The sequence below is a fragment of the Clytia hemisphaerica genome, unplaced genomic scaffold, assembly GCF_902728285.1.
Source record: "Clytia hemisphaerica strain Z4C2 unplaced genomic scaffold, Clytia hemisphaerica genome assembly, whole genome shotgun sequence".
NCBI classification, from domain to species: domain Eukaryota; kingdom Metazoa; phylum Cnidaria; class Hydrozoa; order Leptothecata; family Clytiidae; genus Clytia; species Clytia hemisphaerica.
Genome location: NW_027104489.1, coordinates 1,052,896 through 1,080,605, shown reverse-complemented (window position 1 = coordinate 1,080,605; position 27,710 = coordinate 1,052,896). Strand labels below are relative to the sequence as shown.

Here is a 27,710-nt window from a genome sequence, read left to right as displayed (position 1 = left end):
AAAAAATTGGGAAGGCCAGTTTTAGAGATATGAATCTAATCAATTATTCTATTGTCCTTATGCTGACAAAATGACTAATTTCGACAGAAATAACAATCTGATGATGAAATAGAAAGCTTCTCAAACCATTTTCAAAAATTTTTGTGCCACTAATTATTCTGATGCCGATAACACAAAAGGATAGAAATTGCCACCACAACCAAGCTCCAAGAGCGTCGAAATGGTTGTTTTACATATTTGACACGCGGCTTTAAATAGATGAGACATGGGGTGAGCTTACTCTTCAATATGATATAATATTCAAATGATTAGGAGAGACACTCTACGTTGGAGAAAGGAAAAAAACTCGATAACCCAGATTTATCTGGTCGCTGGTCGTGGTCGCTGGTCGTGGTCGCCGGTCGTGGTCGTCATTTCTGGTCGACGTTTAGAAACTCCCCTAAATTTGACCCATCTCGTAAATGAATTGTTCTCAGGATAAAAGAAACAGACAAAACAAGGTGTTTATTTACATTATTTAAGTAACATTTGGTAAAATCAATTAAAATGCCGCCAACAATAAAAAGGCCTCCTGAATAAAAATTAAAATTAACGCACAGGCGTTTACATTCGAAGTAATTCTGTACATTTTTTCCTTTGTATACCTTTGTATGTGAATCTATAATTGAGGTGAGTGATTTGAACTGTCTATTTATTTATTACATTACAGTGTCGTATCAAAAGTGAAAGTAAAAAAGGAGAAATTAATATGTCAAGAAAAACACCACCCGGAATATATACCAATGACATCAGTATTGAAAAGTTACGAGAAATTCTCAAAGATGATTTCAATTTTTTGCCCAACTGGGTGGATCTTGTTGAACCATGTTACGATTTTGATTTTTGTGGAGTTAATGATGAAAAAGAAGCATTTCACCGGGAAGGACAAAGGTATTATCGACCGATTGGTTGGAAAAGATTTCCATTGAAAGTTATTAGAAAATATGAGAATGAAAAATGGTTGGAAAAAGATTCGACATCGTGGCCCGTCGCTAATTAATGCTAAACCCGATATGTTCCAACGGCTTTGCTAAATCAAGAAATGGCTACTATGGATCTGGCATTTACGTCTCGCCCTCAATAGAATTCGCTTCAGCTTATGCAAAACCTGTTGTGTTAACAAATGGCTTGACAATCGCAGTGGTTTTGCAGGTTCATGTGAAACCAGGGTCTTAAACTTCACACCACCTTGCTAGCAAACAATGTCCAAAGAGTCTTTGCAGCCCACCATGTAAAGACCAATTTCCGTTTTTCAAGGGCTCTGCTTTAGAATGGGTTGTTAACGATTCGAAAAATGTACGACCTTACGGTATTTGTGTTAAGGTTCTTACCCCAAGAGAGTTAACCAAGTATAGAAAATCAGCTGAAGCAATATCGAACTTACATTCTGATCCGAAAACTAACCGCAGTGATGACAAAAGTTGTTCTATTATGTGACATTCAAAACGAAATGGATAATCATGAACTTCTTAGAAACTCTCTTTTAACTTTTTTTGAAAATTTCATGTGGTGATGAGTAATCTTTTTATCCACACACTTGGACAGTATCACTGATAATATTATGGTATACTATAAAACGCATTTGCAATTAACAAGTTTGGAATCACTTTTTATGCTGTTATCACGAACTTCTTGGAAACTCATAAGGTTTCTTTTATAAATTTTCATGGTGAATTTTAATCTTTATATCCAAATAAATATCAGGCATTTGTATTTTACAAGGTGTGAATCTTTGAATCACCCTTCTGCTTGCTTTTTTTCAAGTATCTGTTGTTCAATTCTAAATTTTAACGAATAGAAGATGTTTCTCCAAAATGTTTTTTTTTGATTTTCAGTTTGTTTTTTTGCATTTTGGAGAAACCATGTGACTAACTTTTTCTAACTTGATGATCATTTTATTGGCATTAACCTAGAGGAGAGGTGTTTATTCAAAAGGGCGTTTATTTGAGGGGGCGTTTATTTAAAGTTTTTCCTTAAGGGAGGGACATTTAAAAGTAGGGGGCGTTTAAAAGGAGTAATGGGGTAGTCCCCTGCGTAACATGCTAGTGACACTGTTTCAGGGTATATAAATATGCTATGGTGTACCTTCATTGGACCAGTACAATAAATTCAAATCTGTATTGTGGGTGCCTTTCATTCCAAGGTGTGTGTTCTCAGGTCTAAAAAAAGAAAATTGTTGAAAGAAATAAAACCTTAGAAATACTTCGTAACGCGTAAATCGTAAAGCTAAAGGCCATATATATTGGTTTCAGTGAGTCTGCTAAATTGCGTGGGTTGCGTGGGTGCGTGGGTGCGTGGGTCGATATTTTTGCGTGGGTCATTTTTTTGCGTGGGTGCGTGGGTCAAAATATTTTTTGCGTGGGTCAAAAATTTTGCGTGGGTCAAAAATTTTGCGTGGGTCAAAATTTTGGTGGGTCAAATTTTTGCGTGGGTCATTTTTGCGTGGGGTCATATTTTTGCGTGGGGTCATTATTTTTTGCGTGGGTCAAATTTTTTTTTGCGTGGGTCAAAATTCTCTCTGTAATTCGAAAAAATGCCTTCCCTTGAAATTCGAACTGGTCACATCCAAAATGTTGGATGTGTTTTACATAACACGTTTTGGTTTATTTTGTTTATTTTGCATAGCTGTAGCTGTCTTTTTATAAGAGGAAGCTTTATAGAATCGTTTTAGAAGCTTTAAAGCTTCTTATAGCACGCTTAAATCTTTTGGGTTTGCTTTGAGTGTTAAAGAACAAAGCAAATGGCGACAAAATCTGAAAATTTTTCTACAGAAGTTTTATTCTTTAGGCGACGGATTACTAAACAATTTAATCGTTGTCAATTATTTTGTCCACCCCACTTGTAATTTCTTTGATTTAAGTACATTAAAAATTGGACGAAATAAAGACGATGTACTTTTTTTCAAAGCAATAGAAGAACACTGGAATCCTGAAATATAGCACGCTAAAATTCAAAAGTGTGATCCTGAAGTGGTGTCTACAAAAATTAGACGGGTGTGTGTTGATTCTGTATAATGTTATAGTAAATAAGTGCAGCTATGTAAAATAAACCACAAGGTGTTACTACATAAAAACTGTGTGCTTTTGTTTAGTTTTCGTAGATATGTACACAACACATTTTTGTATAAGATAACTTGAAAAATTTAATTTGACAAAAAAAAAAAACGTCTTAGCTAACTCGAAAGTTTTTATTTGGTAAAAAAAATCGAGTTAGCTAAAAAAATCACCAAAAAAAATAGTGACCCACTCAAAAAACTTTGACCCACGCAAAAAATAATGACCCACGCAAAAAATGTGACCCACGCGAAAAATAATGACCCACGCAAAAAAATATGACCCACGCAAAAAATATGACCCACGTAAAATTTTTTACCCACGCAAAAAAAATTGACCCACGCAAAAAAATAATGACCCACGCAAAAAAAATGACCCACGCAAAAAATTTGACCCACGCAAAAAATATTTTGACCCACGCACCCACGCAAAAAAATGACCCACGCAAAAATATTAACCCACGCAAAAATATTGACCCACGCACCCACGCAACCCATGCAATTTAGCAGACTCGGTTTCAGTGTGGAAAATTGAAAACTCATTTCTTTTTGGGGTCGGGGTAAATACAAGCGTACTATTACAATGGTTTTAGCGAAGGATGAAGGCCGAATTCGAAATGTTAGTCAGTTCAGTAACGGTTTATACTTTGGAAACACCACGGCTGATAAATTAACCAATATACAAGACGTTAACGTTTTTCTTACGTGGTAACTTCTATTCTGTATAGACATTTCTTGTAACGTTCTGCCCAAAGGTTCTTGGGGTTAATTTTTGCAGTACACTTTCAAACAGATAGACACCCGATCAGACCCGATGCAATAGTTTCACATTAATACCTGTAATATTTTCGGACTTTGATCAAGATGTTCTTATCTTCTCCATAGCTCCCTTTGGATTGTTTAATCTCCATGATACAACCTGCAAGGAAAAAATATTAGTTGATTTTTTTTCATTAATTGTCCAATTTTTTTATTTATTTTTGGCACATGGAAAAATCAGGTAAAAAATAAATTATGGTAAAAAGCAAACATTACATAAAATTAGATTACCGTGCGTTGAATCTATGCCTAACTTTTTTAGCCCGATATACCCATAATATTGTCTAAACGAATCCGATGGGTAAGTTTCAAGAATTATTACATCGAGTTTTTTCCACAGATTTGTAAAGCCCGAAGGGCTAGATTTCGGTAGGAAATCCTACCGAGGTCACTTGACATTACAATAGGATTTCAGAGCTTGACCAATCAGAAGCTTCCCGGGTTTTCGAAAACAATAGCAACAATATTTTTTGCGATTTTTTGGAAGAGCTTTAAAAGCAGGCCATTTAGCCCTTCGGTCTTTATACCGAACTTGTTGTTTTTTTCAGACAGTCTGGATAATTTCCTTTTACCTATCCTGTATGGTGATGCTATATTGGCGTTATTTCCTTTGATGTAATCGTTTGATTTTCGATACAGCTCTGGATATTTTTCTTCGTCGTACTATAAAACGAAAAATAGAAGGGACGATTTTCTTACAGTAGGTTGGTTGTTGGATCTATTTAAGAGTTCTGAAATTCAATCAAGTTGAAAATAATTCTAATTAGAAGAGTATTAAACTCACTGATCTTCATATACCCTGGACAAAGTTTCTTCATCCTGGCCAAGTAAAATATTTGATCGAAGTTTTTTGAAAGTGGTGCCCTTACGGCATCGAGAGCAATAGATCTTCTTTCCTCAAATACTTTTGATGATGTACTGTAGCGCCGTTATAGACGTTAGTTTTTAACAGGTAGCATACTAGTGACATACAGGTACCACTTTTAAAAAAACTCCGATTAAAGATGGGGAACATAGCTTGGTTCAGGGCGTTTTGAAGGTCAGTGATTTAACTACAACATTTCAAGGATGGGCTCAAAATAGAAGCTGTATAATAGTCCTAGTCAGATCGAGTTCAGAAAATAAATCTCTTAAAGATGATAGAAGATAGGATTTGAAGTTAATAAGCCATTCCACAGTCGAAAGCAATCATGGGTAATCAGGACCAACCGATGAAGTATAAGCCCGAAGGGCTAAAATCGAATCTTTAACCTTTCTCAGGCAAGAAAAAGTGAAGCCTTAAAATATGCGCCGTATTTTTGACCACGGATTGAATCTAGCGATTCCTTTGTTTTCGAGTGATATCTTTTCTCGAAATGTTAGGTGTAAATTTTAGTTTCAATCTGTCATTTGTGTAAAACCAGGCGGACCGCGCTTTCAAGGAGATTCGATTCTAGCGCTTTCGGGTTTATACTTCATTGGGACCAACACACTCTTATAACGACTTTCTGTTGGCCTGAAAACTTTCGTGTCCAATCAACGAGAAGCCGTTATGGGTGTGCAATCAATCAGTCCTGATCACCCATTTCGACCGTGACCTTTGGCCTATTACTGCTTTTTATTTCGAATGGAAAACTTGTGTTTGAATTGGGTTAGTAAACTTACATCAAGATCTCGTTTATATTTTGAAACATCATTTTTGACCTTCTTTCTATGTAAAAACAAAACAAAACATACACATTAAAAATGATCCAGATTAGGCAAAAATAAAAAAAATGTAGTGTTTCCGGAAACCGGCGGGGTGAAATAATAGTTGACCGTTCAAGCTATCAAACGTCGTTTGGTTAGATATTCCCGCTTGTAAATCAAGTTGTGTTCGTTAGTAGTCGATACATTAGTATTCAGGGCTTACTTGCTTGTACATAAAAGTTATCTTTAAATTCTATTGCAATGATCTTAAGTTATCAAAAATAGCCGGCCACATGATAGCTTTTTTCCTTCACCCGCATTCCGGAAACACTACAATTTTTATTTTCACCTTAGAAGCATCGTTTTAAATAAATACCTTCATATACGAATATAATTAGACTGAATAAAAATGAAACAAAATATAAAAAATCCATGATAGTTTCTTGCCAGTTTAATTCAAAGTTGTTTACTTGCCTACTTTAGATTCATGTAATTAGATATGTTTCGTGTCTGCTGGTTTCATTGAAATAAAGCTCCTTTTTTATTCTCCAGGCCGGGTCCAGGCCGGGTCCAGGCTTTAGTTTAATCTTTATAACATCATTTTCTTAAGGATTTTTCAAAAAAAAAAAAGAGCTTACTTGAATTTAAAAGTATCCGGGTGTATGTAAACGCAATCTCCAACAGAGTAAACTTCATTTCTCCAAGTCAAATTTCTATAAAAGAATGAATCGAGATTGATTCAAAATTTACTTATAAAAAAAAGTTACTGATAAAAATACCAAATAAATTTTCGGTAAAAAGTTTGTCGGCAAAAAAGTGACGAATTTCTTACCGACGAATTTCTAACCGACGAATCTTTTGCAGACGGATTTTTTTTACGGCGGATTAAAGTAGTAGATACAGAAGATATGAATAAACACTTTTGAGGGCGGTGATGAATCATAAGAATCTTTAACAGAAGAAGTTGAGCTTCTTTTTAAAGGGGACCACAAAGTGTAAATCACTTCAAAATAAAAGACTGACAATTAGAAAAGGATTTCTTGAATTGTAAAGTATTTAACCCCAATACGAGTATCTTTAATTTCAATCATCTTACTTGTACAGCGTCTCGTCAGAATCGAGACAATCTTCAAGTTTTTCAAATAATGCGGGTGTGTTGAACTGGAGGGAAAATGATATAATGATATATTTATATGTTAATTAATAATTATAATAGCGGACGAAGAGTATGAAGGCTCCCACAACCCCTACAGGGCGTGTTATAGACCTTATCGGAGTTTTGGATTTTTCTAAAAAAGCGATGCATTGTGTGATTGTTTTGAGTGTATTATAATAAAAATCTCTTAGGAATTCCTCGAGGGAATTCTATTGTAATACACTCGAAACAATCCCACAATACATCGCTTTTTTAGAAAAATCTAAAACTCCGATAAGGTCTTTTTGTATTAAATCTCGACATCGCTGTCGAAGGTGCCCTCAAAGATTCCTCCACCGATAGTTACCCTATCTAAAAAAGGAAGCGTGCGAACCGTGGTGCAGTGGTAGAGTATCCGTCTACGGTTCGCAAGGTCTTGGGTTCAGCCCCAGCCGGGTCATACCAAAGATTCCCAAAATGGTACTTGATGCCTCTCTGCTTTATGCTCAGCAATTAAGAGAAGGATCAAGGGTAAGTGGAGAAATCCAGGGAGAAAGAGTGGCGCCCTCCCCTACCTTCGAGTAGATAGCTATCGAAAGAGGAGCCTTCGGGTTACCTCCGACTGCGGTCGCAGACTTACTTACTTTACTTTTTTAAAAAAGGAAGGGGAGAGTGCAACTCTTTCTCCCTAGATTGCTTCTCTTCCTCTTGAACATTGTCTTTTACCGCCCAGTATAAAGTAGAGAGGTATCATGTATAATTTATTATGGAGTCTTTTGTATGACCCGTTCAAAGATTGGACTAACGACCTTGGACATCGTAGCCGAAAGAGTGAGGTGATTTGTACTTAAAAAAAAATGTTTAAAGAAATGATAAAAATACCTTTTTCCTTTTGTTATCTCGTTCACAGCATGGACAGTATCGTTCCTCGAAATCTTCTTTCAAAAATTCTTCAGGGAAATCTATGAAGCATCCATCTTCAACGTCGTACCTATAGAGGCACAAATATCATATTCTTTTGCACACTAAAATAAGTTAACTGTTCACAGATTTCCCATGGAAGTGTGTCAAGTTTTGACGTTGACTATGCCTCTATGCCTCTCTATGCGTCACAATGACTCAAAATCTCTACTCTTGTTGAGTAAATATATGGCATGACATATTTTTTTTGTCAACGCTGACAAGGCGTGATAGGTGAAGTTTGAAATTTGTATCCCTTGAAAAAGTCCATCAGTAGAGAATTATCAGGTTTTGCCAAAGTTACACGTAAGTTAAGAAGGGAAATCAACCTTTGTGCCAAAGTTGAAAATTATAAGATCATGTTCACACGTCACTGTTCCGTTTCGCACCGGTATAATTTTCGTTACAAACACGGACCGATCGAGTGTGATCATATTTTCATATTGGTTTCAGAACGTTTCGGAGCAAGAAAGCGGAGCAGTTCCGATGAAAAAAGTGGAGCAAAACCGTTGTGATCTGTTTTACTTTGTAACGTCTTCTTTTTTGACGTTCACACTTGTTTCGGAACCGTTTCGTTTCGGAAGGGAACAGAACCGTAACGTCTAAACATGGTCTAAAGACGATTCCTTACGAAAATCAAACGTTTGATTCAACACAGGCACATAACTTAGACAGACTACTTAACATCCACACACAAACCAACAAAAATACATCAGATCCTTTTAAAGGAGCCATGGTCATATTCTCAGACAACCCTTTAAGGGGTGTTCAAAAAAGCCTCAATTAATTGGAGATTTGGCCTTTAGTGGGGGGTTTGGTTATAGGGGGAGGTTCAAACTTTTTAACCAAATAAATTTATTATTTAAAATTTTATCCCAGGGTTCACGACCTCGGTTACTAAGGGGGGGGGGGGTCTAAGAAATTCATATATAGCGAGGTTTGGCCTTTAGGGAGGGTTTGATTATATAGGGGTTTGAATCACCCAGGAAACTATGGAAACTTCGGGAGAAATGCATAATGAAGGAATTTACCATTTTTGTACGAACAGATCGTAGAGATGCTCTTCGGTGTCTTGGTCAGGAAGATCAGAACCTCCAATGTCTTTCCAATTGTCTTCTGTCTTGTGACAACGAATCTGCAATAGTAAAAAAAAAGAAAAATCCGTCTAAAAGAGAAATTTTTTTAAATTGTTTAGGACGGTCGGTCTTTTTAAAATTCGGCATTGTACTACAAGACTTTTTCTAGCTCAAACGAAATCGTTTTCTGGGTATGAGACACATTGAACTTTCTAATATAATTTTCTAATTCTGAAATTATAAAAATTATTGAGCCCAGTTGCCATTAATTTGAAGAAATATTTTCAACATTTTTTAGTATAGCACTGACGGTCACATTTTTATACCAAAAAGCTTCTTCTTATTCAAATAAACCTAGTTGTTTAAACTCATCAAGCATTTCGTAATAGCGCTCCGCGTCGCATACGTCACAATTATTTCAACTCAAATTTGTACGAAATTCAATCCCATAGTTCATTTCGAAATGATCGGAAATCCGTGAAGTTGTTACCTTTCTTTTATGTTGTGCACGAGCAATTACCGCAAAGGAGTATGGGATTGCAAGTCGTTCAAACGAATTGTTGTTGTTGTTTTTAAATTCACCGCGGTACTCTATTCACTTACATTGCATTTTTCCATGATAGAAGCGAGCGGATTATTATCGCAATCATCAGAGAGGAAGAATTCATTAGGATCACCAGATTCACCAAGGATGGTTTCGGATGACCTATACAGCCATTGTGCATGAAAAGTTTTCTTTCCATTAAAGTCTTCCCACATGTAACGCACTCTGCAAACATACAAAGGATCGGATGGGTTTTGAGGGCACACTTTAACATAGTCACCAACCGAAATCTATGAGAAAGTAAAATAAACATCAATCGTTTTTTCACCGTCAGTAGAACTGTCCCAAAGATGCAATAATCCTAAATCGCTTTCCCAGCCTCCTCCCTGGGGGATCTGTAATTTCTCAAGGTTTGGGGGTACCAACGGAGGGGGGGGGCGTTTTAAAGAGAAGATTAGGGCCGATTCAACACAAGCTATTCCTATCCCTAATCCACAACATGATTTTTGATCACTTTTTTGGTCGATAGAGATTTTTCATGTTTCGCTTTACTTAGCAAAGATAACTAACATTATCCAACTATTCAAAACATTTTTCCCTATGAAACCCCACCAGTGCTTTGCCCCGGACGTACTTGAGGGCCCCTAGACCCCCGACTTCATCAATGTAAAGCTTCGCTGAGCTGAATCCCTTTTCAGGTATATTAGTAACTCGATCAAAATTTACAAAAAACGGCCCCAGATAAAAGTGCTTAGAAAAATCCCTGAAGTGACGCCAGTTCTTTGAATTGGTACTCCAGTGACTCAAATAGTGATGTCCTTGCCCCCCCCCCGGATCACGGGGAAATATTTGCAAAAAAGCTACAGATAGCTTAGCTTTTCATTTTCTCATCATGTTTATACCTCGTTTCCATTGATGATAACACTTTTGTAGAGTTTTCGGTTTTTCTTTTCAAGGTGAGGTTCACATGCCCACTTGATGGAAATCTAAAATAAATGTTGCGTACAGCATTAAGAATCTGGTAAGTACATAAGTCTGCGACTGCAGTCGGATGCAACCCGAAAGCTCCTCTTTCGATAGCTATCTAACCGAAGGTAGGGAGGGCGCCACTCTTTCTCGCTGAATTGCTCCACTTATCCTTGATCCTTCTCCTAATTGCTGAGCTTCAAGCAGAGAGGCATCAAGTACCATTTTGGAAATCTTTGGTACCCCCGGCTGGGGGTTGAACCCACAACCTTGCGAACCTTAGCCGGATGCTCTACCACTGCACTACGGTCAGAATCTAGGAAACCCAGGAAAATATATAACTATGCATCTGTTTGACGCTTATAAACGTTTATGTAATACTGTACAGTAATTTATTGGAATAGACCTTGTATTAAAAAGCATCTTGTCTCAGCTTGTTTAGAAATATTTTACGCGATTTAATCCTTTTGTTTTGCCCTTGCCGTTTTATAAGCTCTCTCAAAAAAATTATTTGTTCCAAAATTCTTAAAACTAACCTTAGAACTATTGCTTTTGCCTTTCCTTGCAGGTTTTGGTGATTGTTGATCCTTTAGTGGCGATTTCTGAAAACATAACATCAAATATGATGGGATATAAAAGACTTTCTACAAAGAAAAGATCATAAATTTACTAAGAACTTAATGACCACTTTGGGTTTTGAACAACTAAAAGTTCTTAAACATCTCGGAGCATCTCTACAGAATGTGTTTAATGCAGTAAACTGTCTAAAAAATTAAAAATTTAGGCATACCAAATCTGGTTGAGCATCTTCATCTTGGCTGTCAGCACAACTTTCTTCTGCCTCTTGCACAGCCATGTTTGGACATCTGAATGATTGAAAATAAATCAGTGCAATTAGTGGTGTATTCTGGTGTGGAGTGCATTACAGAGGTTAAAATTTAAAAAAATTAGCCAACAAAAAAGAGCCAAATCGATATCTTCAAGATAACGCTGCATTGAAAGAGCTGGTTGTATTTTTGATATGCGTAAGTCATTTTTTTAACGGAATCACCCGAAAAAAGCCGGGATTTGATTCCCCCTCTGTTATACTAAGAAAAAGAAACACGGTGGTCAAAATCCGGCTTTTTTGGGTGCTTCCGTAAGAAAATATGACGTCATGTTGACTTACGCATATCAAGAATTATGCCATCTGGGGATGTCATCTCTTAATAGGTTTGTCAAGAAAGGGGGGGGGGAACGACTCACCCCGCTTTGGGATGTTGGAAAAAGAAAATTTGGAGGGAAGAGTTCACTTTTCAAGACTTGAATTGATGTGTGTACAGTTGAAAAACCATAGTCAAATTCTAATTAAAGTAATTTTAATACCTTCTATTGATACAGCACTGCTTTGCTCTTCCAGTTCCTCCAAATTTCACCATATCTTTACAAGCTCTACAATTCCCACAGTCAGGTTGCTGGCAAACATCACAAACACCACATCGACGTTTCCTTTGTGCTGACCCTTTGACGTCCAATTGGTCTTGGAAGAAAGTGTCAAACACATATCTCACCAAAGGTGTAGTGGTTGCCTAAATGAAGAAAAGATAATAATAATTAGATAAAATATGAATAGGTTTTATAATTAAAACCTTCTAACTGGCTATTACTTTAGTTGTACAACACTTTTTGAAGTCAAAGGTGCATTATTTTACAAATACTTTCAGGAATTTTAAGAAAAAACATTTTTGTGAGCAAAAACTTGTGTGAATTTTTGGATAAAAATGATGAATTTCAAGTGAAAACTGGTTTAGCAGTGGCAAATATTTTTTAAATCCGATAAAAACGGTTGTTTTTTTGACTTTAAAAGAAGATCCTAAAGGCTTAAAATTAAATTATTATTAAGAATTCAAAGTTTTGTAAATCTATAACTTTTTATTAAGGAATAATTCCATGCGCATCAGAATTTCTTATTTCGAAAATAGGAGAAGACCTATTCTGAAATCAAATTTACAAATTTGGATCACTTGAGTAACTATAAAAAATAGTTAACTTACGAAAGTTGGTCCAAGAGCTTTCTTCTTTTCCTTGACTTTGATACCCCTCAAAGCTCGTCTATAAGGAAAATCACGATTTTATACAATTTTATATTTAATGTGAAAAGTACCAGGATTTTGACTCGAGTGTTTCTGAAATTAGAAAGAGTTGCTACGTATTATTTGGAGAGTCAAGAAAATTATGACTTTCGAGAAGCCTTTGGAAACAAACGTGACATAGAAGATTATCAGCTTCGACATAAAGTTAATTTTTTTCATTAAGTTCTTTCAAAAGATTTAGACACTATTCATTTTGTAAAGAATAAAGTTACCTTTTTCCAAGAGTAACACCAGCCAACTTGATCAAATCTCGAACACACATTGATGCAATCAAAGGTGGCTCGTCATCCCCTTCAGGAGCAGCAGAATCATAACTTTCAACCTATATAAAAAAAATTACCAAAAAAAATTCAATTTCAGCCTAAGCATTAATGTCAAGTTCTAGGTATTCTCATGATTCATGTCTTAGATAATAACTCATGAATTAAAACAGCTAGCACATTTTCATCAAAATAATTTTTTACTTACTTGTTCAACAAGAAATTGTGCATGTCTGAGAAGTGAATCTTCTGTTAATTTGGAACAATTTTCTGGTGGGACAGTTGTCTAAAAAGCAAAAAGTTAAAATGTAGGAGTTGTTAAAACACATTTTGAGGACAGATAAAATTCATTAAGTAGCATAAAAATCGAAGGTTAAAAATAATTTTAAATTATACCTCTAATTTATTGAGCAACTCTTCATAAGTTGCATCTGGGTCACTTAAGATCAGCTCAATCAAAATCTAGAAACGAAACATGGCAGTAATATTGATGATTTCAAAATTTGAACTATCATACCTGTACTTTTAAATCGACTTTCTAAAATTCATAAAAAGCTTTTTAATTAAAAAGGTTCCTTTAAATGCGTGCTTTAATTAGCAAAGTGTAATGTTTGTTAGCAAAGAATTAAGTTAATTTTGAAAAAGATTACCTTGCTCATACAGATTTTTTCAGAGACAGCGTTCATGAAAGGAGCATAGTCTTCAGAAGGACGAACAAGCACATACTCAGCAAATGCTAAAAAACAAACAAGTCTCATATTCAATTTCTTAATCTGAAATGTGTTGCAATTTGAGGTCAACAAGTGATACTTTTATGGACCTACCTGGTTATGCATTTAACACATATATAATTGATATCTACGTGAGCATGACCGTTAAACAATCATTCAGAACACAAATAGTGACGATCTATTAAATTTAGACGTTTGTTTCTTATAAAAAAAACGTTTAGAAACCAAAATTTCATGCTCTTGAAATATTCTTTCATATTCAAGACTTCGTGAGCAAAAAAACATCTATCTCATCAAAAAATTGAGTAATTTGGCTAAGAACATTATTAATAGTGATTATTATAGATAAAGATGCGTTTTTTGAGCTGAAAACTCTTTTTTTACAAAAATCTGCTTGAGCCATCTTTTACCTACTTTCATGCAAAAAATCAAAGTCCAAAAAACCCTTTTTTCAGCCGTTTTTAAGCTGAAATTTACCCAAAAAGTTTTTTTTCCAAAAATCGAGCTCCGTCACATTCGAGGGTTTATAGTTATGCATCTTTGTGCAAAAAATCATAAAGAATGAAAGAGGCAATCTCGAGAAAAGCTAATACCTAAGTAATTGATAATGTGCTTATAAAAAAATATCGAATTTGGCCAGTTTTTCTATAAAAACACGCCAAGCAACCAATATTTCATGTCTAAACACACATATTCTTCAAAAGTAAGCCCTCATCAAGCAAAAAAAAAACATCTATATCTCAGAAAAAAAAATTGGGTAATTTGACTAAGAACATTGATGTATGCTTATTAATAGTGATTCTTATAGATAAACATGCGTTTTTTGAGGCAACAAAATTTTTTTGAAAAAAAAATCTGCTTGATCCATCTTTTACCTATTATGGTACCCTACTTTCATGCAAAAAATAAGAAAAAATTAATGATCCAAAAAACCCGTTTTTTAGCCGTTTTTTGGCCCAAATTTGCCCAAAAACATTTTTCTTCAAAAATTGGGCTCCGTCACATTCGAGGGTTTATAGTTACACATCTTCGTGCAAAAAATCAGAAAAAGATAATGAGCCAATCTTGAGAAAAGTTGGTAACGAACGGACGAACGGACAGAGGTTAATTTATACGACCTCCAGAGGGGTAGGTCCAATAATAAATTCAGTTGAGCGACCCATAGTTGGGGAAAAAATCAGGAGCAGTAATTTTATACAAGACTGGTGCTGAGCTGAAATATTATACTGAATTCAAAGATAAACACACTGGAAACCAATGATAAAACTAAATTATCCTAATAAAACAGAGTTACCAGTTCCAAAACCAATCAAAGCATTTTCACCACCATCAAATCCAGCAATCCACCATTCGTTAATTGGACCCATCTTCTTTGTGCAAACTCCCCCTGTGAAAAGAATGTAATGTCATTTTAAGACAATTATATAACAGAATAAGATACGAATTACCTATACTTTATGTTAGTTTAAAAAAGCTTTTTAAAACCCTCAATGCACAATGGTTTTTCAACTTTTAATAATCTATCCGTCTGGTAAAATTCTAATTTCAACGTCTTTTTTCAAAATTATTTTCTCTGTAATTATTACCTCTATGAATATATAATGGATAGGCAAAATGATTTACCTATTCTCAAAACAAGGTTATTTACATATAAAAAAATAGGAATCTTTTACCTTCTTTATCAACAGTTTCATCATAAATTGGTTTGACGTAACCGCTGAAGAACAACTCAACATTTTTCTCAATCAAACCAGTATCAAAAGCTGCCAAATGACCGCATTTATCATAAACACTAAAAATACAAACAACAATCTTCTTTTTAAAATTAATTAGAATTGATCTAGATCTATATTATTTAAATATCTATCCGAAAGGACATTTTAGAGTCAGTCCCTAACCTTTTTGGACCAAAGCTACTAAATTAACTCCTCCTCAGCGTCTCCAAGGGGAGGAATTCTTGCTAGTAGAATAGTGTAACAATGTGTATCATCAGTAAAAGGAATTTTCAAAAATTTTGGAAAGGATAAAGCTGAGTATACAGTGTTGTAATGTTATTTTGTTGTCCAGTGCAAATTTGATAATCTTTCCAAACCTGAATTCAGTCAACTTGTGTTGAGGTCTTTCATCATAACTTTCAAATTGTTGTTCATCACCGGAGAGCAATGAGAGGCGAGGATCACAAAGCATAAGAAATTCTTCAACCTTAAATTTTGAAATCAAAATAATAGATGTAACATAATCTAGATCCAAGTTTTTAACAATGCATCATAATAAAAGCTCTTTGAACTAAAAATGAGATTTCAATATAGCGCTCTGCAACGCATACGTCATTATTATTACTTTTCACTTTTTTTTAAATTGGTAAGAGTGGCAATCCCGCAATAAAATGCGGCTCAATAGACGATATCGGCTTTCCGAATTCTCCCCGAATGATTACCCATGATGCATTGCATTGAAAGTCAATATCGTCCATGAATTATTTTGCGCAATGCATCATGGGTAATCATTCGGGGAGAATTCGGAAAGCCGATATCATCTATTAAATATACCTGTAAGTTGTTATATACCTTTTGTCAAATGACGCAAAATAGACTAAAGCAAAAGTTGATGGAATTGGAACTAATACAAACACATCGAAAGTAATGATTATGTCAAAAATAAATTCTATCTTTAGATTCAGTGCGGTGCACTTACTGACCTTTATATATCCCTGGACCAAGCTGTATCCGCCATCTTTGATCGAAGTTTTTTTTGAATTGGTACCTGGTCTAACGATGCTATATCATCAAAAGTTTTCGAGGGGAAGTAGCGCTCTCGATGTATTTACACTGCTATTGAGTAGTGCCGCCATTAGGGTACCACTTTAAAAAAACTTTGATCAGCTTGGCTGGGATTGAGAAACTTGGTCCAGGGTATATAAAGGTCAGTGGGTGCGCTATTCCAGCAATTTGTGTGAAGGGTAATGTCAATAAAATCGTCTAGAAAAATATCTTTAACATACAGCATCTTCTGGATCACCTTCATACATCTTGATTTCATCTTTATCAATGACTTGTCTGCACTCTTTACATCGTTCAACTCCCTGAAAGTATATTGATTTGGGTAAATTATTATGAATGAAACAATTTAAAAGCCATAAAATCTATATAGTAATTTTTATTGTATCTCAGTTTTTATGTATAAGGGAAATTCAAATAAAATCCATTGAACCAAAACATTCCATAGTCTTCCTGACAAGAGAAAAAACAATTAATTTTCATTTCTGTGTGCTGGTTAGACAGAAAATGTACATAACTGATAAAACCAGGTTTATAGAATGAGGAAAAGTCTTTTAAGTTAATTTCTGACTGCACCTTTTTATTGATTGTTGTTTCCATCTTATTAGAATCTTTTTCCCTACAAAAGAAAATAAATAGCGCATTTTTACTTAAAGATAATAACTTTACAAAGAATTTAAAATTTCAGACACTTAAACTTGAGGATGTTTATTCAGTGAAAATTTCAAGCTCTTTAATATCCAAAAAAATCAAATTTTGAATGGAGTTTAAAACTCAATATTTTCTTTTTGTGTCAAGAAATGTCAAAATGATGGAAAGAAAATGAAAATTACATTTCCCTCTATGATTGAAACTGAATTGAATTTTATATATATATTTTTCGGATACTTGAAAACAAAACTTCAAAAGGGTTTCATGTGGGCTCTAAAATGTTGACATTTGCGACACCAACTCTGAAGGCCAAAACTCAACTTCAAAGTCAAAAAACAGTCAGTGATTAAAGTGCTTGGAATTTTGACTGTTATTAATGAAAGGAGTTGAAATCTTCCCCAACAATGTGAAGGTATTTATAAAGGTTTCATCAAAAGGTACGATGCAAAGAGCTTGCTATACCTACAATTCTATATCAATATTGAAAGAAGATGTAAATGATATTTGAAGAGGAAAAGACATCACTCTGCTTCTGGAACTTATTTAGAGCAAATTGAAATATTGACTCACTCTGCTTTACAAGAAGCATTTGAAGCAGACTTTGTTGAAGTTTCTTCAATTTGTTTGCTTGAGTTTCCTAAAGAGCTTGGGCCAGCCGAAGACCCAGAGCTACTTCCTGCAGCACAATCATCTTCAAGTTTTAGTTTTTTCTACAAAATGAAACATTTTTTTTTTAAATAACTGGTTGCTATTCATTTGATAAAAGAAGGTGACCACAGAGGGAGTTAAGATTTAGAGGGAGTTAAAATCAAAACAAAGCTTAAGTGTCGATTTGATACTAGAAAATAATTTTACCCCCACTGTTAAGGATATTGATTTTTCGAAGTATTGAACCCCCTGGATATCCTCCTTATTAGTAAAGACCCCCTGGATATCCTCTATATAAAGATGCTTACCCCTGGATATTTTTACTTGAAAAGACACTTTACCTTCTGGATATCTGCTCCCTTGTAGATATTGGATATCCAATATCCTCAACAGGGGGGGCACAGACTATTTCTGGAAAAGCAATATGTAAAGTTATACAAATAACTTGCTCGAGAAAATAAGGTCAAAAAGTATTTAACTAACCTTTTCTTGTTCAGCATCTTCTGTTTTGTTTACTTTCTTTCTTTTGGAGCTGTAAAAGAACATAGAGATAAAGGAAATACTTTTTTTGAACTATAATAGAACAGTTGCAAAAGTTAAAAACTGATAATTGCAAATTATTTCCAATTAAATTAAATTTGAACTGAAAAGAGGAAATTGATAAAAAATTGTCCTAGTCATTAAAAAAGCAGGAGTTTAGTTGGAGAAAATTGGAAACCAAATGTATCGTAGTTACAGTTCACCAGAAGATTCCATTATTTGTACACCAAGTTAAAAATTCATTTCACTGGATTTTAAAGGAAAGGAATGTCTATTTTTCTATACCTTTTTTGAAACAGGGAGCTAATTGTTGCTTGCTTCTTTCTCTAAAAAAGACAAATTGTACTTCGAAGAAATCCTTTGTTTTCTATCATTTTTAGATACATTGGTATAATTTTGTCAATAAAAACAAAGTCCACTTGATGAGAAAAGTAACACCTAAATCCAATAGACTTTGTAAACATAAATAAAAGGTGTACAAAATACCTTGTAAATGCACTTGGCAGATCAAGTCAAAGATCTGCAAAATAGCAATTCTTTTGAATTTGTAGAATTTTATTTATGATTAAAGGTGCTTAAGTTAGATTTATTGATAAAAAGATGTCAAAAACAAAGGGTTCTTACCGTTTTCATCCTTGATGTACTTTCACTGAAAGTAATAATTTGAAAATATCAATTGTCATTTTAGCCAAACAAAACCTTCTGTGAATAAAATTAAAAATCCTCTTGAAGATTCAACAACCCTAATTAATTTCAAAAATTTCATTATTCCAGACCTGATCAATTGAACGACCTAATATAATCAAACTCCATTGCACAAATTGAAGTTCAAGTAAAAAAATTAATTTAACCTTTTTATAGAGCAATCACAAATTTGGGAGCAAGAGTTTGATTATATCAGTAAAAAGCTATTAGTTCAATAATATCCAATCTGCACCCCTTTTGTTCTGTCTTCTTTCACTTGCAAAAATGTTATTGGGACACACATTGTCCTTGAAAAAATAACTAACTGATGGCTTTCAAAAATTGTGTGAGGTTTTCAAAAACAGCAAAAAAAAAAGAAATTTGAATATCCTTTTTAAAAATAACTCTTTTCAAACGAAACTTCATAATCTATATACTAAAAGTCTAATTTTCTATGAGCCGTGGGGGAGCCATTATGGATTTTTTTCCAAGTCTCTTTTTAAATCGAGCTCCGAGCGGGAAAACAGTACAGTGTTCTTTTTTTGAGACGGAGTACGTTTTATTTTTAGACACGGCACCGGAAAATAGCCTACGGTTCCTTGCCGATCGGGAAACGTCGCGCGGTTCGGAAGCGTATCTCCGTTTTCGAAATTCTACTTTACTGGTAATTTTCGTAAAAGTAAATATAGCAAGAAGCTCAACAGCTATTTTGCTTTTTCTTTCTTTGGTTTCTTAATATTGATTGATTGATCTGGTTTCTCTGCTCTGGTCACTGGTGCCATCGTTTGTACATGGATAGGGAATGGTCTAATGGTCATGGTATCCTGTTTCTTAAATAGAGAACATTTTGTTATGGATTTGTACAGTTGTTCTTCAGAAGTTATTATGGGGCTTATCGCAACCAACCATCTTAACAAAATAAACAAAGACCAAAGACCGACCAATGGAAACATTTACTTTAGCCCTCTTGAAAATTGAGAGTGGCATATTTTTGCTGCATGGTAATACGTCCAAGTAATTTGGTAGTCTTTGTAGGCGGCAATCACAAATATGTTCGTTTCAACGACCGACTGACCGACCAACCGGCCGACTCACTTTTTAGATCGGCCGACCGCCTCACTTTGTAGACCGACCGACCGCCTCACTTTGTAGACCGACCAACCGACTCACTTTGTAGACCGACCGACCAACTCACTTTTTAAACCGACCGACTCACTTTTTAGGCCGATCGACTCACTTTTTAGACCGATCGACCGACTCACTTTTTAGACCGATCGACCGACTCACTTTTTAGACCGACTCACTTTTTAGACCGATCGACCAACTCAATTTTTAGACCGACCGACTCACTTTGTAGACCGACCGACCGACCGCCTCACTTTGTAGACCGACCGACCGACTCACTTTTTAGACCGACCGACTCACTTTTTAGACCGATCGACCGACTCACTTTTTAGACCGATCGACCGACTCACTTTTTAGACCGACTCACTTTTTAGACTGATCGACCGACTCACTTTTTAGACCGATCGACCAACTCAATTTTTAGACCGACCAACCGACTCACTTTTTTAGACCGACTGACCGACTCACGTTTTAGACTGACCGACCCACTCACTTTTTAGACCGACCAACCGACTCACTTTTTAGACGGACCGACTCTTTATTATATAAGAACACTTTATTTTCCATCATTTTTATTATGTTGTAAATAGGAAAAGGTTATAGTTTATTGACACCATCATATGATAAAATGAATCATTCTAATTTCATTCAGATTTATATACATTAAATTTATCACTAGCACTTCTTCAATTAACACTAAACCTCATTATAAAAATATTGACATTATCCTATCTTCCATTTCTTTGCGTTCCTTTAATATTGAGCGGCTGATAGTTTCATTTTATACCGTACAAGTTTTCAGTCCTCGCTAAATTCATATTTTCTGTCTAAATGATTTTGGCCTTCGAGCTTAGCTTCTTGCTTTTAAAGTATTCAGTTATTAATCATTATATGTCTTTTTAAAAAGTAAAATGGTTAACCGGGAGGGAAAAATTGGAAAAGTAAACTTTTTCTAATCTGTCACACATTTTTGTTCCTTGTGTTTTGTTTATATCGGGAATCCGCCATTTTTCTTTAAATCCGTTCACATAGCAACGTGATATACCGTATATTTTATAGCCTGGGCTTTTACGGAAGATAGCTTAGAAACTCAACAAGGCGATATCTCGAGATTGAAAAGGAGTTAAGAGATGGTTGACCCCTCATTGGATCGGGAATTTAATAGAGAATAAGTTGGGAAAGGTAAAAGTGGGCATAAAGAGACTTTCAAAAATACATATATTCGGCCCGATGACGTCATCAGAACCTAAAAAATAGAATATCTAAAGTTTGAGAAGGATTTAAGCAATGGTTGACCCCTCATATTGTATCGGAAATCATCGAGAGAATCTTTTCGGTAAATGACAAATTGATTTCAGTCAAGCAAAACATTCATTACCCTTTCAATGACGTCATTTAGGACCCAAATGACGTCACAAAACATTAAATTTGCAATATTTTTAGTTTTCAAGTTCATCCATTTAGAGTGGTAATTTTTCGTTGTTTGGGCTTACAAATCAGATCTTTTTACCCTCCCCACCATCCAAAGGGCTTATGATGCGTTCAGCTTATCTACTCCTCGGCGGGTGCGACGCCGGGTGACGGCTAGTATTGGTTCTAAAGGTGATATAAGAGCATGAGTCTGCTAATGTCACCCATTTTCGGTTTTGTCAACTTGTCAACTTTAAGGCTCCAGTGAAAAATCTAGGTGCATGCAATAATGATACAAGCTGATGTATTTTATCAGTCTTGATACTGGCAAGCTTAAACAGTCATTTTTTTCACTTTAGAAAGTACACAATTTTTTCAGGACAGCTTTTTACATCAAAATGTGAACGGAAAATGAGGTTTTTAGCAAATTGTCTAAGTTCATTATTTGATAATCTAGGCCAATCATCTCTGATCATACTTAATTTTTGTTTTTATTACAGCCAATAAATATGAAAAACAGAATCTACAAAAAGATTTTTTGAAATTAAGTTTTTCCCAGAATAAATGCAAAAAGTTGCGGACATAACTTTTTCCGTTCACAAAGTTATGTCCGCACACAATTGATTTGTTAGAGAAGTGAAAGTGTTAATATCTACAGTTATTTGATTTTTAACCCTTCCCATCCATTAGAGAACCAAACCAAGTAACACTAAAATACCAGTTGTCCTTCATTTAAAAATATTCAATTTTGAAGTGAACAGGGTATGATTTCCGTTCACAATTTTGAGTTATGTCCGCACATTATTTTATCCTTTAAATTTTCAAAGGAGTTATCCTTACTCAGCTGAATCATTTTTCTACATCAAGGGTCATATTTGGGGACATTTTATACAAATTTGAAGTCTCAAAGTCTACTTGTTGGGAGACGGTGAAACAAAACAGTTTCCCCAAAAATTAGTTATGTCCGCAACAAAAAGTTATGTCCGCAACAAATCATGAAGTTTTCTCAACCTCCAAACACCAATTTTAGGTTTCTTTGACAAATTATTACATTTGAGGTCATTTTAAGTTGGTTACAACCAGAAAAAAGTCTGATAATTTTCCATTGGCAAGATTTCAGTCTTTTCACCTCATATCATATGTATTTCATGTTGCGGACATAACTATTTCATCTAAAATGTTGCTGATAAAATGTATTTGCAAGCTGGCATGATGTTTTATTATATGGAAGTAGTGCTTAGGCTATTAGAAATAGAAAACAAGTACTCTGATGCCAAGTTGAGGTCCAAAATGAGAATTTTAACAGAAAAATAACTTTTTTTGTTTCTTTAAAAATGACGGTTCTGAGCCTGCGAGCTTGAATAAAGGATAAATTATGCATTAATTTGCATATTAAATTCATTGTGTAGTGTTCACACAACATAATCTACTACACATTCACTTACAGACTGGTTAGATTTGCTCCAATAGTTCAAAACAGAGTCATATTCTGTAGCAAATTGTATGTTGCGGACATAACTATTTAAGGTATTTATCAGATTTTTAACCCTTTTGAGCACTTATGCTAATACTTTGACAATACTAAAGAGTTACATTTGTAAAAACCTTGCATTTACTTGCTTTTTTCAATTTTATGTGTCCTCTAGGGTCGTTCGTCTATTAGAAATATGAGAAAGTTTTAATATCATTGATAAGTCTTCATTTGTTCTTTTCAAAGAAAAACATGTAATAGCTGAATTCAAACCAAACCAAATCTTTTGGTTTTATATTGATTTAGTCTCTATAATATTCCTGAAATTTTGGCAACAGAAAAAGACACTCCAAAATTTTAAATAAATGATGTATAATGTTCTATGGTTCTACCCTGGAAGAAAAAAAGTTATGTCCGCAACACATCATTATTATACATTTAACCCTTTCTATTGAAAAGGTTGAGTGACTTTCACGGAAAAATGATATTTACTGATTATGAAGATGTACAGCAGTTGATGTCAAGCTCAAATCATATTTTTTTAAATTAGATTTTAAACAAAAAATGTATGTGGTTGGATTCTCTTTTACAAATAAATCTTCAATTTTCAGGAAATCATAGTTATAAAGACCTTTCAAGACAACAAATTTCAATGATTAAGTTTTGGTTCAAGTACAGCAAAGTTTTAAAAGCCAAAAATTAAATAAATTTAATGTCTATTGCTGATTTTGAATCAAATTTAACAAAAAGTTATGTCCGCAACCAACAAGGTTTCATTTTCTAATTTTTTATTAACTAACTGAAATATAGCAAACTTTTGGTTTTTTGGAAGGCTTATGATGAGTCCTTCAAATCTAGAATGAAATTACCTGACCATAGCAAGTTTTCTTTTCATGAAGTCAAACTTTATGGGAATGTTTTTTAATATTTTAGATTTTCTTTCGGAAAAAGTGTCAGAATTTGAAAAATATGACATACTGGACGGTAAAAATTGCTTTTCAATGCAGCTTAATATATTAGCCATGATCTGAAATCTAAGACAAGTATTAGATTATGCATATTTTATCTCAAATGAAGTGTAAACTACAAAAAGTTTTTTGCCAAATTTGTTTGATTATAATTACTCTAGGTCAAATTTCTTGACCAAGCCAGTTTGATTAAGCCCTGATACTTATGTTTTCTGAAAATTGAAGTCATTAATAAAAAAATTATCCAGGAATAAAAGTGAAAGTCAAAACTTTATTTTTTCCAAATTTTTTCACCTATTTGGGTGACATTACCAGACTCATGCTCATAAGTAGGTTGAAAAAAAAAATTTGTAAAAAAAACTTTTTTTTAAAATAACACTGTATTGTGTCAGATTATGTTTATTTTGCATCAGGCTTGGCAAATATTCATGTTTCGAAAACAAAACCCAACCTGGAATTTGTAAATTGATAAATTAGTGATTGAAGCCACATTTTAAGCTGTTTTAAAGCCCATTGAAAACCCCGCAGCCACAAATTAAACCCATAAGTATCTTTATCAGACCTTAAACTACCAATTCCAAGAAAAACGGTTAAAAAATATTGAAGTCTTAAAGCAGGACAGCACATATAAGCCAACCCGTTGAGTGAGCCACATGACATAGCCTCAAAACCTGCCCTCACTTTGCCATCTTATATATATTAAGACTGAATCCCTCAACTTCAAAGGGAGCCACATTTTTGGAAAGCTCATCAATTTCCTTATTTTATAGAATTTTGTACTACACAGCAGCCACAAGAATGTCAACGCTGTGGGCTAAAAAGTGGTTGTGATTGAAAACCTCACTTTTTGGGGTTCTATTTTTGAATGCAATCAACTCGACAGTTTCCGGACCAATGTTAATAGTTTACCAAGATATTTATCTATCTAGAGAAGTAGCCCCTCTGCAGTGCTGCTCAGTTGATGGCGTTGTAACAGATACAGAAAGAAAAGTTTGCTATCGGAAAAAATTTCCTGATTTACGTTCCATATTTGACTTTGAAAACAAAAGTTGATATTCTACGGAGTGCAAGAATTTGTCAAATAAAACTTTGTGTCCAAATGACAAAATTTGGAATGAATGTTCCTGAGTGGTTCTAAGAAAATCCTACAGTTAGTCAAACTAGGAAATTTCAGAAAAATCACATGGTCTGTTATGGCCAATTAGAAGAGGCCAAATGCTCACCGACTTCTGCGTTCAAAATATGAATGCGCGCTTCGCCCAAGCCAGTTTTTCAAGGCAAACTTAAAATTCTGCTCATAAAAATCATTAAAGCACCGATAACGCTATATTGTTATCAGCCGTATCTTGGCCTTGTAAAAACTGGCTTGGTTAACCAGGCTAATGTTGGTGGAAGTATCAAAACAAATTAGTTGTCAAAGTGATTTAACAGTAAGACGACCCTACCGACGCACCAGACTTTACGAACACTGGACATGCAAAGTCCGGTGTCAGATGAGGATACTTTTAACACCGGACTTGAGTTTGGTGCGTCAGATGGGCATTATTTATTAAACAAACTTTGTCCGTTGTCCAGAAGTTCAAAAAATTAACACCAGAACTAACAATGGGCAAAAGGTTTCCAGTGTGGCTGAGGGATACTTTTTGGCACCGAACAAACACACCAGACTATCCGGTGCATTGACAGGGTTGTACAGTAAGTGAAAATACAGTCCTGATATCAACAACAACTGTTCGAAGTAAGAGCCTTTAACGATACTTATTTAAACATAGAATTATTATTTATATAAAAAATAGAATTAGAATCCAGCAAAGATAGCTTTTGTGCTACTTTCTTATCTTTATTACTGCTGTAACACTGCATTTTTTCTGTGCTTTTAAAGCAAATTTGAGTATGTACTTACCAAAAAGCTGGTACAGTACATAAGTAAAAAAGTTTAGAGAAATAATTATTGTACAATAATTATTTCTCTAAACTTTTTTACTTATGTACTGTACCAGCTTTTTGGTATATTATACCTGTGGATTAATTTTTTGGATGTTGGAAACATCACATATGAAAATACTAGAGTAGAATTGTCTAATATTGACATGTGTCTTGTTATCTCGACATACATAGCTGTAGGCTGGTCTTCAAAATAAAAAATCAAATATAAGCAAATACATAACAATCAATCACTAAATTGTACCCTGCCTATATCATGTCACTGATTGTTGATAACCAAATCAAAACAACTATTTGCAAAATAATAAAACGAACCCGGTCTCATTATGAATTTAATGTGACCCCCAAACTGGCCATCACGGCCAAAAATAGGGAGTTGTATGTGCATGCGGCCTCTTAGCGCCTAGAGCGTGCGTTTGTGATAAATAAGGACAGGGAAACCAGGTCGACCAAGCGCGTAGATTATTTTAATCACGTGACTTGAAGCGTAATAAAGTTATAAATTTTAATGAAGGACACAAGAAAGTTTGCATGCTTTTCATGTGTTGTGTAAAATTGCTTATTATAATTTGGCTGCTTTTTTGATTGAAAGAATTGCAATGTTTACTGAACTTCTAGTTTGATGCATAGCTGTCAACTTCACCTCAAAAAAATGCGGGAGAGCTCTAAGTCTGAAAAATTTTCCCCGGTTAATCAAATTTTTCCAAATCAGAGAATTTGGAAATCTAGGGAATTTTCCTGCGAAATCTTGGTATTTCTATTTCTTTTTTTCTATTTGGTTGAGTTGCAGGAGGCTTTGAGGCCTATTTTCGCAACTATAGACTCTTTTGATGGGCGCCCCGTCAGCACCTTGGACTGACTACCCAATTCCCCTCACATGGCATGGGTTGACCTGGGCGAAGGTTCATCATTCACTTGCCAAGTGAACCGCTGCGAGTGGGAATAGAACCTCGGTCGCCTGTGTAGCAACCAAGGGTAATGACCACTATTATCACATGGCCTATTTCTGAATTTTTCCTTGAGTGCAGTCTTGCCATACTTTACAAACTGGGTCTCAATTTTCCAAAATCAGGAAATTTTGCCATTTTTTTGATTTTTTTCTTCAGAAATTGGGAAAGTTTTGGAAACGTGGGAGATGCAGGAGAAAATCCTGAAAATACGGGAGATTCGGCTACATTTTTGCCCCCGAGAGAAAACATTGGCATGCGGGAGTTAGCAGACAGCTATGTTGATGGCAGCCTGGGAATCCAAGCGTTAAACTTTGTTCACAGTCTAGTTTATAATATTTTTGCTGCTTGTTTAACCCTTGGCACAGGTAACTTGCCTGCAGAGAGATTTTTCCCTGCAATGCAGGTTCGGCCTGATTGGCCAGCTTTTGGCGTATTACTAAGCAGTACTTTCGCATGTATTTTGATGATTTCGATGCATGTGCATAATTTATGGAAAAAGCTGACTCTGCAGAAAAAAGGAAAACAAATGAAAATGAAAACATAGATTCATTTAGAAACAAAATGGCTGTTCGCTGGAAGTCTAAATACATGTGGCTGATGTTTTGGTGTGGTTTTTAGTAGTTTTGAAAGTCTTTAGAGCTTGTGGAAGAGTTTTTATGGTAAGTTGATTATGTGTATTTGCCTGGGTTTCCAAAGTTAAGAAAGTCTGTCAACAAGGGTTCACACATAGACTGTTTACAACATTCTGTGTCAGACTAATCCACCTGCACCAAGCTCTTATCTTCTAATCTTAGAACTTTGTGAAGTGAGGTATTTTTTGTTTAATTTCTAAAATTATGTGCTTGAATTTCCAGGCTATGTTGATGGATGAACTTGTTCGATAAGAATGATATCAAGAATTTCATTCAAGGTTTGTTTTGATTATTTTACAGATCCAGTGTCGACTTTAAAGGAGGGGTGTCAATATTAGACGATTCTACGGTATGAAATATGTTAAAAAAGAGGTGTTTTTTCATTAATTCATGATATGCACCATTGCAGTGTCTTCCACGGACCTAACAGCTGATTGGTTGACTTACAAACAATCAGCGGTTGGGTCCTCAGAAGACATTGTGCGCAATCAGTGCATATATATCATGAATACCCCTTTTTGTTAAATT

General features: G+C 34.8%; 1 protein-coding gene across 1 annotated transcript in view; it reads right to left on the bottom strand.

Annotated features, from left to right (window-relative positions):
* Positions 1 to 27,710, bottom strand: part of LOC136821507 (DNA (cytosine-5)-methyltransferase PliMCI-like) — a 62,443-nt gene that overhangs the window by 33,476 nt on the left and 1,257 nt on the right. Inside the window, exons 2-28 of the mRNA XM_067077738.1 lie at positions 18,623 to 18,647; positions 18,284 to 18,324; positions 17,942 to 17,990; positions 17,381 to 17,520; positions 16,736 to 16,778; positions 16,384 to 16,464; positions 15,475 to 15,584; positions 15,056 to 15,174; positions 14,677 to 14,769; positions 13,302 to 13,387; positions 13,048 to 13,113; positions 12,860 to 12,937; positions 12,604 to 12,713; positions 12,293 to 12,350; positions 11,625 to 11,827; positions 11,050 to 11,125; positions 10,796 to 10,861; positions 10,196 to 10,279; positions 9,353 to 9,583; positions 8,705 to 8,808; positions 7,596 to 7,704; positions 6,675 to 6,739; positions 6,217 to 6,291; positions 5,555 to 5,600; positions 4,483 to 4,573; positions 3,929 to 4,010; positions 2,125 to 2,198 (exon numbers count right to left, since the gene is read on the bottom strand). Coding sequence (XP_066933839.1) covers positions 2,125 to 2,198; positions 3,929 to 4,010; positions 4,483 to 4,573; positions 5,555 to 5,600; positions 6,217 to 6,291; positions 6,675 to 6,739; positions 7,596 to 7,704; positions 8,705 to 8,808; positions 9,353 to 9,583; positions 10,196 to 10,279; positions 10,796 to 10,861; positions 11,050 to 11,125; positions 11,625 to 11,827; positions 12,293 to 12,350; positions 12,604 to 12,713; positions 12,860 to 12,937; positions 13,048 to 13,113; positions 13,302 to 13,387; positions 14,677 to 14,769; positions 15,056 to 15,174; positions 15,475 to 15,584; positions 16,384 to 16,464; positions 16,736 to 16,778; positions 17,381 to 17,520; positions 17,942 to 17,990; positions 18,284 to 18,324; positions 18,623 to 18,647 — 2,405 coding nt within the window. The remainder of the gene's footprint in view (positions 1 to 2,124; positions 2,199 to 3,928; positions 4,011 to 4,482; positions 4,574 to 5,554; positions 5,601 to 6,216; positions 6,292 to 6,674; positions 6,740 to 7,595; positions 7,705 to 8,704; positions 8,809 to 9,352; positions 9,584 to 10,195; positions 10,280 to 10,795; positions 10,862 to 11,049; positions 11,126 to 11,624; positions 11,828 to 12,292; positions 12,351 to 12,603; positions 12,714 to 12,859; positions 12,938 to 13,047; positions 13,114 to 13,301; positions 13,388 to 14,676; positions 14,770 to 15,055; positions 15,175 to 15,474; positions 15,585 to 16,383; positions 16,465 to 16,735; positions 16,779 to 17,380; positions 17,521 to 17,941; positions 17,991 to 18,283; positions 18,325 to 18,622; positions 18,648 to 27,710) is intronic.